This window comes from Rhinolophus sinicus, linkage group LG06 (genome assembly GCF_036562045.2).
Source record: "Rhinolophus sinicus isolate RSC01 linkage group LG06, ASM3656204v1, whole genome shotgun sequence".
Taxonomy (NCBI): Eukaryota; Metazoa; Chordata; class Mammalia; order Chiroptera; family Rhinolophidae; genus Rhinolophus; species Rhinolophus sinicus.
Window position 1 is genome coordinate 135,568,070 of NC_133756.1, and position 15,765 is coordinate 135,583,834.

Genomic DNA, 15,765 nt, shown 5'->3' on the forward strand with positions numbered 1-15,765 from the left:
TAGCTTGATTGCTTTTGGAACATTTTATTTATATTGGTAATAAGTGAAATAACTGACTGTTCTCCAGGATAATTAAAAACTTTATATTATGAGGAGTCAGTATAATGTGAAGCTATAATAAATTCACATATTGTATTAAAGGCAGAAATGCAGATACACAATTAATTACTAGAGGTTGCTATTTCAGAATTGAATGATCAAGATATTAGGTATTTATTTTATATGTAACATTTTTAGGTGAGTTAATGCAATTCATTCAAGGTCCACAGGGAGATAGAATCACCTATCAGTGAAATAGAATTTTGAGCATTTATTTACTCATAGACAGTTTTTCTACAGCTCTCCCCAGTGTTTCAGGATAACTTTAATACCATTGATGACATTTATCTTTTCATGGAATTTATATTGAATAATGTAGTGTGAAAATAGATACGTGTTCAAAATTCTCTCTTTCTTGTCCTCCTTAAGAACACAGATAAGTTACTGTTTTTTTGTGGCACATTCTGTGACTTAACTATTATAGCATTGGATATATTTCCAAGATGCCCTTTGAGTTCTTTTTTAAAAATATGCCCATAGCGCATTTTATCTCCTCTTTTCAAAACTGATTTCCCCAGCATCACCTGGGTGTAATGAGATGCTGTTTGTGATATTCCAAGAACCAGGTAAGTGAATTCCCAGTCCAGGCATGTATTTCAGGTCATTTCTCCTAGCTGCTGCCTCTCCATAGCACGCTACTCTACCTATCACTAGAAACTGCTAAGAAGTGATCTCAGGAATATGTGATGTGGTGTGCCGTCTGTCCTGGACCATGAGGATTTAAAATCCACCATACACCAAGTGAGGCATCACTATTGCTTCAATTACAAGTGGTTTGTGTGTATTTATATCCAAGTATCATTTTTTTCTTGGGTTATAAGTACAAATCCTTAAGAATTCTGGTGGTTCGTTTTCCAAGGTATTCACTTTAATAATTTCCATCATATGTTTGTTTTCAAAGGCCTAAAATAGCCAGTTAATTCTGCCCTTTTTTTTTCCTGTTCAGGATTCAACATCATTAAAATGATGGAGCTCCTCGTTATTTTTCTGTAATATAATAGTTCTTAACCATTTCTCGTGTCTTAGATTTTTTTATTTTACTATTTGATAAAGCTGCCTCCAAAATTCTTATACTCCCTCCAGCTTTTCCTCCACACACACATACACATATATACACGCACACATGCATGAATACACAGACATATGTATGAGGCATATATACACATATATATATATATATATATGTAGATATATATAGATAGATAGATATAGATATAGATATAGATATAGATATAGATATAGATATAGATATATATATATATATATATATATATATATATATATAGTCTTGCATTCGATTTCAGATGTTTCATAGCTCCCCTGAATTGCAGGTTTAGTGTTTCTGTATGGAGAACCTAGAGTTTTTGTTGAAAGTTGTGTGCTCCCCACTTGCATTATCATTAACAGCCTTGTATCTTCCCCATGGTGCTATTAGCCGAGCCTGGGCAGCAGAGAGACCAGCTTGCTCATTGGTGAAGAAACATTGGTAAGCAGTGATAAGTACTATATTTTCTTGCATGGACATAGTGGGGTATCTTTTTGTGTTCAGGGATGGTGATGCTCTCTTTCTCAGTTCACATTTATTTTTCAGATCCTCCTACATGATTTTTGAGAATTTATTATTTTTCAAAATAAATAGCTTCATTTGGGGAAAAAAGTAACATCAGACATGTTGATGAGAATGATACATAAAGCATAGCACTTTGCTTGCAAATTAATTTCTCAGTTTTACAAATGAGAAAATGACAAGTCTGAGAGGTTTAATGACTTGACCAAAATTCTCCAGATCTTTAAGGGGAGGATCTTGGACTAGAGCTCAAGTTTCTGAGGCCTAGTTCAGCATTCTTTCTCCATATATCATTTTTCTTGCCTGTAAGTACATGCCTAAGAATAACCATGAATAAGTACAATTTATATAAAAATCAAATTTGAATATCAATTAAGAGGTTAGTAAAGGGATTCAAAATTTTTCATTAATTGCTTAGTAAATAAAAGATACTATTTGGGAATATGGGGAAAGAGTTATATTCTTATACTGACAATTTTAATGTAAATGATGTTTTGCTTTTCACCAGTGCAGTGATCCAGTGTTCCAGAATGAAGGTCGTGGGGTTGATCAAATTATAATAATTTAAAGTTTGTTGTTTTGGTTCCTTATTTATTTGAGGTTGGATCCAAGAAAGCCTCTCAAGAATGTCTTAAGTACATGACTCTCTTCTGGGTTCTAGTAACTGTTCTCTCCCCATTCCCTTCAGTTCTATGGATAATAATAGATTCATGATTACTAGATCTGCATACTGGGATTCTTTTGCACCCCATATTTGTAAATTTTGTTTTTATTAAATCCTCCTCAATTATCCTTCTTTGAGTATGCCTTATAATAGGACCGCAATTGATACAGATTTTTCTTTTGTGGTATTTCTGTGACATTAAAAGAAAACGTCCCTGGAGAAATGGCTGATCCTAGGACTGACACAGGAAAAGCACAAGTTGAGCTTAGAGCATCATGTAGTGCCAGAATGTAAGAAAATGCTAAAAACAAAACAAAATTAATAGGGGTATACAAAGGGATTCAAGGGTCAATCAAAAAAGCTCCCAAGAGCCAAAGCTAGAACAATTTGAGCAACAAAATAAAGTCGTATGGGGTTTACAACACGAAATATAAAAATATCTATGAGTGCACACTGATATAAATAAATACATAAATAAATACACAAGTAGCATATACATAAATAATGAAAAAATGAATAAGAAACAAATCTCCAATCCAGAAGAATTGCAAATAATTCATTTACCCTTAGCGAGGTGGAGCATAACCACCAATTCTTAAATGTGGGCTATACTGAAAGATCATCGAGCCTCTCAAAGTGAAGTCTATTGCTGAATCCACAGCATCAGTGTATCAGGATCTGGTCACACATACTGGGGATTCTTTAAATTAACTTCCATTTACGAAATTAAAACTTACATATAGAGTATTAAAACTCAAGAGAAAGTCAGCAATTCCTTAGGATTTAGGATCATTTTATCAATGATTTTTTTTTTAATTTACTGGTAACTGACTTTTTATTGGTTTTAATATTTTATTTTTGTTTGCACCAATGGTGCACTGCTCCTACTACCTAGCGTGTCGTGTACCAAGCTTGTTGTCTGTCTTTGTCATTTGCTGATAGTTAACAGGACCTACCTGATAACATTATTAAACATACTGAGTACACAGTGTTTAGCACAAAGAAATCAAGATATGCTTACTGCTGTTTAATTTCTGTGGTGTTGTTTAAATTTAGGACTAGTGTAAGGTTCACTCGGTAAGCGGGTTTTATAGTTTGTAGATTGAATATCTACATCCTTTACATCAAGGGTTAATGTTGATTTTAATATGAAATCCAAGTCTCAAGAACAATTGGACTTTTATTACTTAGAAGTTCAGAGCATCAAATGAGTTATGGTATGACTCCACAAATTATTTTGATTTCCATGCTCTTAGAATATACAATCTGGAAAAGTCTACGAGTTTGATAATGGATTTCCTCGCTAATATCTAAGAATCTATTAGCTGAGACAGGAGCTGGAGTCAGCAACCTCTTAATTGCTGCCTGCAGATACAGCACCATAGTGCCTGTTATTGGTCATGGCTGGCCTGTTGAAGACGTCAAAAAATGGCCAAAGAAGAGTGTGAGAAAAAAGAAATACATGAAGGAAGAAGAATATAAAAGAGTGGTTAAAAATTATATATAATAAGAGTAAGATGCTACTGACAACTTCTACTATGTAGCAATGATATAGGTTTTCAACTCTATTACTAGAGAGGGGGCTCTAAATTACATTCTTACAAATAAATTAGATTACATTTAACTAATTGAAATTATACAGACAAAATTATGTTTATGAAAAGATTCTTATATATGAGAAAAATTTTAATACTATGGCAATGTTATGAAAAAGGCAAGAAAAAGGTATACCTTAAATAAAATTGCTTACCAGATTAAAAAATTCAGTGTTTAGACAAAACCACAAATAAATACACCTAGTAGTTACTGAGGTAACAAGGAAATAGGAATTATTTTTAAAATACCTTTTTATTAGTTTCAGTGTTATCATCTTTTATTATAGCAATGAACAGATTTAGCACATAATAGAAATATATGTATAATGTTATTCTAAAAGTTTATTAGTCTACAGATTTTTAATTTTATCTTTTTATAATGAAGTCCTTTTGTGATATGCATTTAATATATTTAAAATCAAGTTTTTTTCTTTTAATTTTTATTAAATTTATTGGGGTGATATTGGTTAGTAAAATTCTATACGTTTCAAGTGTACAATTCCATAATACATCATCTATGGATTACATTGTGTGCTCACCATCCAGAGTCAGTTCTCCTTTCATCATCATATATTTGACCCCCTTTACCCTCATCCGTCAACTCCATCTCCCCGCTTACCCTGTGGTAACCACTAAACTATTGTCTGTGTCAATGAGTTTTTGTTTGTCTTGTTCACTTGTTGCTTTCAGTTTTATATCCCACATGTGAGTGAAATCATATGGTTCTTGACTTTTTCTGTCTGACTTATTTCACTTAGCATGATAATCTCAAGATCCATCTATGCTGTCACAAATGGCAACTAATATTTCATTGTGTATATGTACCACATCTTCTTAATCCAACAGTCTATCGAAGGACACTTTAGTTGTTTCCATGTCTTTGCCACCGTGACTAGTGCTGCAATGAACATAGGGGTACACATATCTTGACCGATAAATGTTTCAGATTTTTTTGGTAGATACCCAGGAGAAGGATTGCTGGGTCAGTACTATTTCAGGACCAACTACTGGTGTTGAGCCCATTGGTTTTTATAGTCAGGATATCATGTATATTGGAAAAGATGCATATTAACTTGATATTAGATGTATTTATCACAGAAGGCTTTTTACCAATCATCTAGATCACTTTCTATACCCTGCCCTCTCAGCAGCTCTTGAATGCGGTGGTACTTAGTTAAACCCTAACCCCAGGGCCAACGTCCATTAGTCACAGTAGACATAGTGCCTCCTAGGGCCAACCATAACTTTTGGAGACCATGGAAATGCTTTAATTTTAATTTCTTTTAAAAATCAGAATTTAAAAAATGTATATAGGATACTATATTATATACTATTAATATATATTACACTATTATACATTATATACTATTGTGTGTATTTTTGTTTGTTTGTTTGTTTATTTGTTTGTTTGTTTTTAATGGAGGAAGGGGCCCACGAAGGCAAACAAGCCGGGACCCAATGGATGTCATAATGTGGGCATGGCCCCTTAGTGTACAACTTGTTCATTTACCTTAATAATTCCGTAATTAATTTAGGGAAGACATTGGAGAAAAACAGTAACTTGTGTATCACATGAAAGATCCCAAGAAAACCAAAGTGTCGATGTGAAAAATTTGAACGCAACAGAAGAATTCAGTTTAAAATATGCTTTACGCAATGACCAACATCTGCCTTGTATCTGTTGTGTTTTTAAATAACAGCAATATTAACTCATCTGTATATTGTAGGCTCATCACTTTGCAGAGCAGGGATTTTCACTGTGGTAGTCATCAGTTGCTTAGGTCTCTTTAGCCTATTCCAGGAAAACAGTCTGAACAAAGCTTTGCATGACAAGAACTGAAACCATTTATTGAAAATTTTATTAGATTATTTATCATTTCATTATAATATAAATAAATACAATACGTGCTTTTTTGTGCCATAGGTTTGATTTTCTTTTAAATACTATTGATTATTTCAGATATTTTAAGGTAATTACCTTGGTGTTTTAAAAATAATGGCAATGGTAACTGAAGATTAAAGACAACCCAGCATTTAAATAATTGAATGACTTTTCCATTTCCCCCCCAAAATTTTGGGAGGCTCTGAAATATTTTATACTATTGGGTAAACTTTCCATACCATACATAGACCCAGTATAATTGTAGTAATTTTGCTTTCTTTGCCTGATATATATATATATATATATATATATATATATATATATACAGGCATTCTTATGCCTATAGTTTACTTTATATTTCTGTTACGCCCATGTTTTTCATTATTCTTTTATCTCCTTTCTTCTTTAATTCTGTTCCACAAATATGAATTATTGAAAGTTATAAAGGACAGAAATTTACTTTGAAGTCTTTTCTTTCTTTTATTCTTCTTTTCTTCCATTCTTTGCTCTTTCCTTCTTTCTAACTTCTCCAGCCCTCCAATCAGTATCATACACACACATACACATTCACCTGAGTGATTATAATGAGGGTTTGTTTGTTCGGGTGTCTGTTTTGGGGGAATCTTTTCTATAATCCTGGGCAGGATTTTCTAACTCTCTGTTGATTGCTTCACAGCCTGCAAAGCGATACAATTTGTTCCTGAGGCGGCGTCTTCTGGTAAAACCAGTGTTGAATGATGCTGCTTATGCTCTGAATGGCTGAAGCCACAGTCTGAGTCATTTTTATTCCAATGACTAGTATAGATTTTGGTGGGGCTTTGTTACTGATTCCTATTCTCCAGGCAATTGAAGTTTTAGAATGGTGATTTTAAATATTTTTTTGGATCTGATTAAAGCTGAGAAACCTCTGTGATACACACACACACATGCAGTTTACATAAAATTTCAGAGGTTGATGAACCTCTGGAATCCAGGTTCGTGAACCTGAGAATAACTACCTCATTCAAAGAGAAGCCACCCAGATGTTTGCCTCATTATAAATAGGCATTTCCAAGAGCAAATATAAACACAAACTCATATACACACTGCAAAGTATGATCTTAATGTTATGTCTTGAGCAAAACAAAAGAATGATAGCTTTTAATTGTATTCAGTTCTATGTAACAAAATTATCAGGTTTTTCTGCCCCATTTGGCTTCAGCTGGTTTTGGTTAACAATCCTGACACGTACCTCACGGTGATTTACGAGGCTGCCAGTGATTTTTCGTTTTTTTTGTTTTGTTTTTTTTAAATGTTACAATTTATACTAATGGCACAACATGATGATAGAAGTTTGAGTTTTCCTAGGTAGACTTTGGCTTTCAGGAGAATCGATATTATATATATATATATATATATATATATATATATATATATATATATATATATAAAACCATATTGACAGAACACTGAGGAAAATAATTGGAGTCACTAATCTTCTAAGTACTGTTTTTTCCTTAATAGTCAAATATTCTGAGTGTGATTTTTGTTGATTTCTATGTGCATATCCTCTGTCACCAGAACTCTCTGTGGACCTAGATTTAGCTTGTCCAAACAGTAAGAGCATTTGTAAATGTATGTTGTTTTTTATAAAATACTCTACCAGGTAAAATATGGCTGTTATAGTCTTATAGTACAGGATTATTGTTGTTGTTTCCTCTCATTTTTTGCTTTGAGTATATTTAGTCTAATTTGTATTCTTTTTTTTGCCCCAATTGGCTTCCAGAAGTTTTGATGAGTTTCATATGTTAATGCTATGATGATTTACAAGATAGCTCAAATGATTTATTTTTGTTTTATTTACTTTTATCTTTTTTAGTGATTTATAATCAAGGTAAAACAGAACAGTTTGAATTTTCTCAGGTTCTTTTATTTGCTTTTAGGGAGAGGGAGATGATTTTGTGTCCTTTGCTTGGGGTACAGAGAACTCAGACACAATGTTTCAGTTGCTATATTTTGATATTCAGTCTTTCGACTCCCTGAATGTTTTTCACTTCTTTGTCCATTTTTTTACTGATTTCCTCCCGTACATTGGGAGCTACTTCTTTCTGAGACACATCAATTATGCATTCATATAGATAAAATACAGTTACTCTGTTCATAGACCACAGATCATACATGAGATCTTTGTCTTGTTTGTATATGATTGTTCTACATTCATTCCTTTTTATGGGAGGGTTTGCCAGGCCTGACTTGTGTAAAAAACAGCATAGAGTACCATAAAAGAAACTTATAACTTAATATAAATACCAGTTACAAAAATTTAAAACATCCAGTTCCCCATTCACAGATTAAAGAATTAGAAAGTTGTCTACATTATAACTAGTGAAGTATTAAGTATTATATGTTACATATAAGCTGCGAAGCAAACCTAGTCAGTCAAACATGAAATCCTTTCTTTCTGAAACTCTCTAGTGTTTTTGTAGTTTTGAAAGGGAAAGAACAAATGTACTATACAACATGTGAAAGTTGAATTTACATGTTTGATTATTATACTGAAAGAATTGATAAACTCAAATGTAAACAAAGGATTAATTTCAGCTCATCTAAGCATTTGGTGCTGAAAGGACATTTGCATGAGAGTTTTCTTGGAGTGAAGCCAGTGGCAAGCTACCTGCTTCCTAATTTTTAACCGCACCTTGATGTTATTTTAACTCTTCAAAGGTTGAATTAGAAAGTGGCCATTTTATGAAATCATAGTATAAGCATTAATCACAAGTTTATTTTTTAGAGTACAATTCATTCGTTGGTCTATAATTAATTTTACCCCCCAAAGTAGTGTGTGACCATGAATTATTTGTTGTACTAATTGGCATGTTATCTAATGAAGATAACAAGTCTCTCTCTGAATATGCATTTGTGGATCAATGTATACATGTATTTTATGTTTTGGTATAATTGCATCATTTTGTTGTGTGTGCATGTTGTTAATATACTTTGTTTCATCTTAAGTGTTTATTGGTTAATGGAACTTCATTTTCTAAAATAAGCATAGTTTTCTGTTGATGAAAACTCTTTCTTTGTCTTCATCTGCCATTCAGGACTGAAAAAAATTAGATGGTAACCAAATTTTGGCTAATTCTTATAATTTTTTGCCATTTGAAAATAAAACTATAATCTAAACATGTGTCATTCATGTCTTCTGCAGTTTAAGAAAGATAAACAAAGCAAAGATTCTATCTTCTTCCGAGACGGGATTAGGCAAATTGATTTTGTGCTTTCCTATGTTGATGATATAAAGAAAGAGGGAGACCTAAAGGCGGTAAGTACCCATCTGAGAGAAACAGGAATAATAAAAAGCAGCACATTCTGTAGTTTGCAGGGATGTTCCCACTGAACTATGTTGTAAAAGTCAGAAGCTTCTGAAGTGTTACTGAAAGCGGAAACTGAGTGAGAAGACTACAAAATGGGCAACCTAAGAATGGATGTGTCAAATCAGTTTTATTTTTTGGACATTTTGAACACTAACTTCTTTTTCTTCTTCCAAGTTACTGGTATGTTTTTATATAGTTTACCTTAAATATGACCTCTAAAATTTGAGTGGTATATCTAAATATAATATATATTTTCCATACGCAATTTTCATTAATCCACTCTATCTGAAATAGCCTTTGCATTATGCTCTCTTCCTTATTTTCCTTTCATTATAATGTATCACTTTCTGAACTTACTTACTTACTAATTTTTTTTCACTTGTTTCCTCTGTCAAACACCATAAATTAAGGTCATAAGACCAAGGACTTAGCCTTGTTCATTGCTGTCCTCATATATCCAAATGCCTAGAACCATGGCTAGAGCATAATGGATGCTCAATAAATATTAGATATTTCAGATAATTAATATATTAAGTCATGTGTGTAAGCATATCCACACATTTACTCACATACTTACATAAGAAATAAATATCATATAAAATATGATCCCTTATTATTGTCCCTTTCTTCTCCCTTTTCCCTGAAAAAGTACCCTTCCAACAGGTCCTCTGAAATTTATTCCTTTTTATCATTTTCTTCTCCTCTCTGAAAGTCACCTTCACACCTGTCTCTTCATTGAAGTTCCTTGCCTTCCCCAACAATCTTTTCAAGTAATGGTGTTTTTTTCCTTACAGAGCCCTTTTCTGGAGATGAGCAAATGCTTGCCCTGTCTCATAGTTGGTTACAGTCCATTCTCCCTTCCTCATCCCTAAAATTCCTGACCTTTAAATCTCATCTGAGCTATCACTACCCTGCATTGTTGCTGTCATGAATCTGTCCCTGGATCTTCCCTTTTATTTCTCAACAATTTTTGCCCCTGGGTCACTATCACTCTTTCCACTAATATTTCTTTTTTAATCATTGATAATCCCATGCATATAGCTCGATGATTATTTTGGCATCCTAATCTCTCTGTTCCTTGCACTCCCTTTTCTAATTAGTCTCTAACTCAGCCATTCATTCCCCTAGAGCTTATCATTAGTTAAAACTCAACTCTTTATAATCTCATTCCAGGCATCCATCCATCCGTCTGACCAACCCCTCAAATCTTTCTGACCAATACCCTCCTTCCTTCCAATGCCCCAGGACCAGATAAGATACAATTATCTTTACTGCTGCTCCATATCTACCTCTTTTCTAGACTGATCCAGTTTGAATCTCATGTCAACAAATGTAATCACTCTATTACACAGGCCATCAAATCCCATGCCCTTCTTTCAATTATACTTACTTGGCAGAACAACAGTTTTAGTTAAACCCAACTCTCCACCTACTGTATGCCAGAACCATGCAGAAAGAAAAACATATAGTTCATGTGCTGATTTTACCTCATATTTGTGTCCTTGGACCTCAGCTGGGTCCTAATGCTTTGCTGTCTGGCAATCATACTTTATTTCCTTATTCTATTCTGCTTCCCACTTTGTGAGATGACTGTTTTATAACTTTTTCTCTCTTCTCACACCTCCATTACCTCCTTCCATTTTCAAGCTTAGCTGATCAGACTTTCTAGTTCACTGAGAAAACTGAAGCAAGTAGAAGAAAAATTCTAAATTTCCATCACCATAACTGTCCATCCACCAGCACAGTTAGTTGTATAGTCTACTGTTCTTCCTGTTAACATAGACAAATTATTTATCCTTCTACCAAAAGCCACCATCCCATTTCTTCTTACTTACTATTCAGGGGTCACCAAGACTACCTCCAGGTTTGGTGATTCATTAGAGGGACTCATAGGGCCCTGCATACAGTCAGACTCAATGGCTGCGTTTTATTGCAGTGAAATGATACAACACAAAATCAGCAAAGGGAAAAGATGCATGTGGCAAAGTCCAGAGGAAACTCGGAGCAAGCTTACAAAAAGAGTTTTCTCTCAGTGGAGTTACACAGAATGTACTTAATTCCTCTGGTAACAGGTGAAGTGTTATCTACCAGGGAAGATCATTAAGGACGCACAGTGCCCTGGGATTTTATTGGGAGCTGATCACCTTGTCAACTTCTGCCTAGCACCTACCAACATTTCATAGTTCCCGAAGGAAAGCAGATGTTTAGCATAAACCACATTGTACAACCAGTTAAGGTAAAGTGACTGGCTATTATCACTCCTGGTAATGGTGGGAACCCTCCCCAAAACAGGTTGCTAGACACCAGAGCCAAACTTGCAAGCAGGCCTTTCTAAGGATAGCAGTTTCAAACCTGTTACGTTAACACTTTTCTGTATGCCTGCCTCAGGATATTGCTTGTACAAGTCTTTCTTCTCCTAAATTATATTTTGTGTTGTTCTTTACTGGATGTTTCTTTCAACAGCTTGTTAATTCTTCCATATTAAAAAAAAAAAAAAAACAAGAACAAAAACCTTCTCTTGATCTCAATTTCATTGCCAGCTACTGTTCATTTCTCAAATTCCTTTCTGACTAATTTTCTCTTAAAACCATTTTTATCAGGCCTTCAGCTCAACCGCTCTGCTGATCTTCATATAAATAAATCCAATGATTAAGTCACAGCCCTCATTTACTTGACCTATTACCAGCATTTGCTACAGTTTATCATTCCCTTCTCTATTACATGTGTGCTTCACTTGGCTTCCAGGACTCCTCATTCTCTTGTTTTTTATTTCATTAGTTCCTTCGTCTCAATCTTTTTTTCTCCATGATCCCTTATTATTGTCGTGCCTCGGGATCCAGTTCTTAATCCTCTTCTTTTCTTAACCTACATTGATTTCTTTGGAGATATATCGTGTTTCACAGTTTTAAACATATGCCTGTGCTAATTCCAAAGTTTACCTTTTCAGTCCATGCTTCTCTGCTATATGACTATTCTGCATCTCTGCTTGGGGTTTTTACAGACATTTCAGAGTTGGCAGGTGTATAATGAATTCATGAACTTCCCATAAAAGCCTGAACTATCTCAAAATCTTCCCATCTACTATTATTCATCATACATTTCAATAGTTCCAAAGGATGTAATTTACACTGTATTGTAAGTGGTCCAGTTAAATCACTTTTTGGCATATATCCGTAGAAAGTAAATTCCATGGAAATTTGATACCCAACATCATTCATTTAAAATAATAAATTACATGAATAAACCCTTCAACACTTAAAATTTTACATCATTTATTTTTACTCCACCTAAAATTTCCATTCCACTTTCCCCACATAAATTTTTCTTAATGTAAATGTTTTATCTTTGGTAGTCTTTTATTTTTGTTCAGTTGTAAGTCTCTACAACAAATAGTTGCACTTACATTGAAATGCTTTTATTTCCTTTAACTATAACAGTCTAAGGCTTAAACTTTTTCCTTTGTTTTGAGTTTTTTTACAATCGTACAAGTACATAATTGAGAAAATATCATAAACCTATTACAAATTTGACAAGTAATTATCAAACAAAAAGTAAACTCATCATAAATGCATCAATTAATGAGATGGGCAGCAGGGCTTTAAAAAAAGATTTTCTTTATTCATAGATGAATGAGAATTATTCCAAGAATGAGATGGTTCAGCTTCAAATATATTCCTGTTTTGTTTCTATATATGTTAGTGTTATATATGTTAGTGTAAATTAAGCTTATTCAGATAAATAATTAGATTAGAAAAAGTATTATTTTAGCAGTTTTAATCTTTTTTGAGCTCCTGAGTTACACAAATTACAAAGTGATTTATCATAAAAGTAATGTTTAGTGATCTGTGAACTAACAGTCCTATTAGCCCTATTGTGGAACTCAGAGAATTGGCAACTATATGACTTGCAAACACATTTGTTACTACAGTGAAAAGAGTTACTTTTCAGTACCGATGAGTATTTTTAATGTCCCTCTCCCACCTTTTTTGGTTTCCTGTCTGCCTTATTTTGGTAACGTAGGAGAAGAGCAATTATGAAAGGGTCGCTGAGAAAGGAGAACTTACACCATTATCATATACCTGTTCTTATATGTGTAATAGTAAACATTGGAAGGAGAGAAAAAGAACACATTAAAATTATATTTTATTCCTGGTGAAGTTTGAAGATATCTCAAGGTAGACATATGCATTTGAAGATGAGAGTCCTAGAATATCTTAATGAAGCCTTTTAAAATTGCAGTTATTATGAAATTTTTCACACTTAAATCATAATTAAAGTCAAAAGATTTTTCAACCATCAAAGCATTGCTTTGAAGCCCACAAGTAATGATTATTTGTATTATTTAATTTTACTTTTCATAAGTGAAGCTATTCTGTTCTTCAAGATTAAAAAGTCATGATGATATTTTAGCTGAAAATTGCATTAAGAATATAATTTACGTGAAGAGTACTGATAATCTTTGTAATACTATGTCTTTCCAACTAGGAGCATGATATGGCTCTCTGTTTATCAGGTTTCATACATGTTATTTAGTAAAATGTTTTCAGATAGAAATCCTGCACATTTCCTGAATATTATTCCTAAGATGTATTGGATTTTTATAGTCATATTGTGAATTATAGTCTAGGTGAAAAGTAGTATATGGCAGTAGGATGGGAATACTATATAGAGTACTTTCATGTGCAACCATACGAAGCCAAGGGGCACAGTCATCGTGTGACAAGTGTATTTATCAATGCGTGAATAGTGTTCTACATAATTCTATTGATTTGTTTTTCCATAGGAAAGAAGAAAAGAGTTTGAACATAATCTCAGAAAAACAGGTCTTGAGTTGGAAATTGAAGACAAAACGGTAAAAGTAGTTGTGAATTTATACCAGAATCTTGGTGTTTGAAGTGTTTTCTCCTCTCTGGTGCTTGAGTGGATAAACTTTGTGTTTGGGAGCAATACAATAATATTTTTTGGCGACAGATATGTACACTGGGGATGGTAATGCCTGTGGTTGTTCAGGGAAGTTGATCTTCGCTCCAAATATAAGATGATGAGTAGAACACTTTAAAAATAGACATAAATAATTCTATTCAGGATACAAAGGAAGTGAAGATGTGGTTTTTATTTTACATCTGTCTCATTTTGAAGGCTGCCTGCAACCCGGCACCTTAACTGCTGGTTAAATTGGCTGCTTTGTCACACAACGGCTATTTAAGCCAAGGCACTTTTACTGCTCATGAATATGCCATGTTCTCTCTTTTTTTTAACCTCCTGTCATTTACAAGTTTTCTAGAATTTCCTTCAAAATTGTTTTTAAAGACCTATTTCAGATCTCACTCTGTCCATGAAACTCTAATGCTCTCTCATTCTAAATCAATACTCTCTAGTTCTTATTTTTTCCTGTTTTTACTGAACCAATAAATATGTGTCACATCACATAATCTATAACATAGTCCTTCTCCTGTTTAATGAACCCTTATTATCTAAAGTTCTTCCCTTAGGTGTAGAGACTGGGTAAAAGAGTGAGTGCATCTTATACTTTGCATGTATCCCTCATATACCCTAAGCCTAATTCTTTGTGCATAGCTAGTTGCTAAACACTTAGATTGCCCAGAACAACGTATCTATGGGTTTCACACTAGTATACATTGACCCTGAAATATATTTTTAAAAATATTCTCTCTTTGCCTCTCTCTGTATCTGTCTCTCTTTCTCACACGTATATAAAATACATATACATACATGTATATGTAAGTATAATGTATAGTATATATTCTGTTTCCCCGAAAATAAGACTTAGCTGGACAATCAGCTCTAATGCATGTTTTGGAGCAAAAATTTATGTAAGACCCCGTCTTATTTTACTATACTATAAGACCAGGTCTTTAATATAATATAATATAATATAATATAATATAATATAATATAATATAATATAAAATATAATATAATACCAGATCTTATATATAGTATAAGGCTGGGTATATTATGATATGATATGATATAATATAATATAATATAATACCAGGTCTTATATAAGACTGGGTTTTATATTAATTGTTGCTCCAACGGATGCATTAGAACTGATTTTCAGGGAAACACAGTATCTGTTTTGAGCATTTGCTGTTCTAAATGTTTTGCTGAAAATTTCAATATGTTGAAATTCCTGTGACATCTTTAATTTGTTTGAGATTTTATACAATTTTGTTTCTGTTCTTTAATTAGCTCAGTAACAAACAGATCAATAAGCTTTCCGTTATTTTGCTTCCTTTTTATACAGAACTCTGAAGATGGAAAAACTTATTTTGTCAAGATCCATGCCCCTTGGGAGGTATTAGCTACTTATGCCGAAGTGTTGGGAATCAAAATGCCTATTAAGGAGAGTGATATTCCCCGACCTGAGAAAGTCCCCTTTAGCTATATGCTTGGGCCTCTGAAGCTCCCAAGGAATGTAAAGCATCCTCATCCTGAATATTTCACTGCCCAGTTCACCAGACATCGCCAGGAACTCTTCCTCATTGATGACAAGTCAAGCTTCTTTCCATCCTCATCAAGGAACAGAATTGTAGGTAGAGAACACCTTCGGGCTAAGGGATATGTGCCTGTGTGTGATT

General features: G+C 33.5%; 1 protein-coding gene across 4 annotated transcripts in view; it reads left to right on the forward strand.

The window, feature by feature from the left end:
- ANO5 (anoctamin 5) overlaps positions 1-15,765 on the forward strand; it is a 73,847-nt gene that overhangs the window by 16,663 nt on the left and 41,419 nt on the right. Inside the window, exons 1-6 of one of the 4 annotated variants that reach the window (XM_074336140.1) lie at positions 1,548-1,585; positions 6,484-6,525; positions 8,888-8,906; positions 8,995-9,108; positions 13,944-14,012; positions 15,432-15,716. In XM_074336140.1, coding sequence (XP_074192241.1) covers positions 8,904-8,906; positions 8,995-9,108; positions 13,944-14,012; positions 15,432-15,716 — 471 coding nt within the window. In that variant the 5' untranslated portion in view covers positions 1,548-1,585; positions 6,484-6,525; positions 8,888-8,903. Of the gene's footprint in view, positions 1-1,534; positions 1,586-6,483; positions 6,526-8,887; positions 8,907-8,994; positions 9,109-13,943; positions 14,013-15,431; positions 15,717-15,765 lie in introns of those variants that run through there. The other 3 variants (XM_019742616.2, XM_074336139.1, XM_019742617.2) reach the window with 3 other exon arrangements.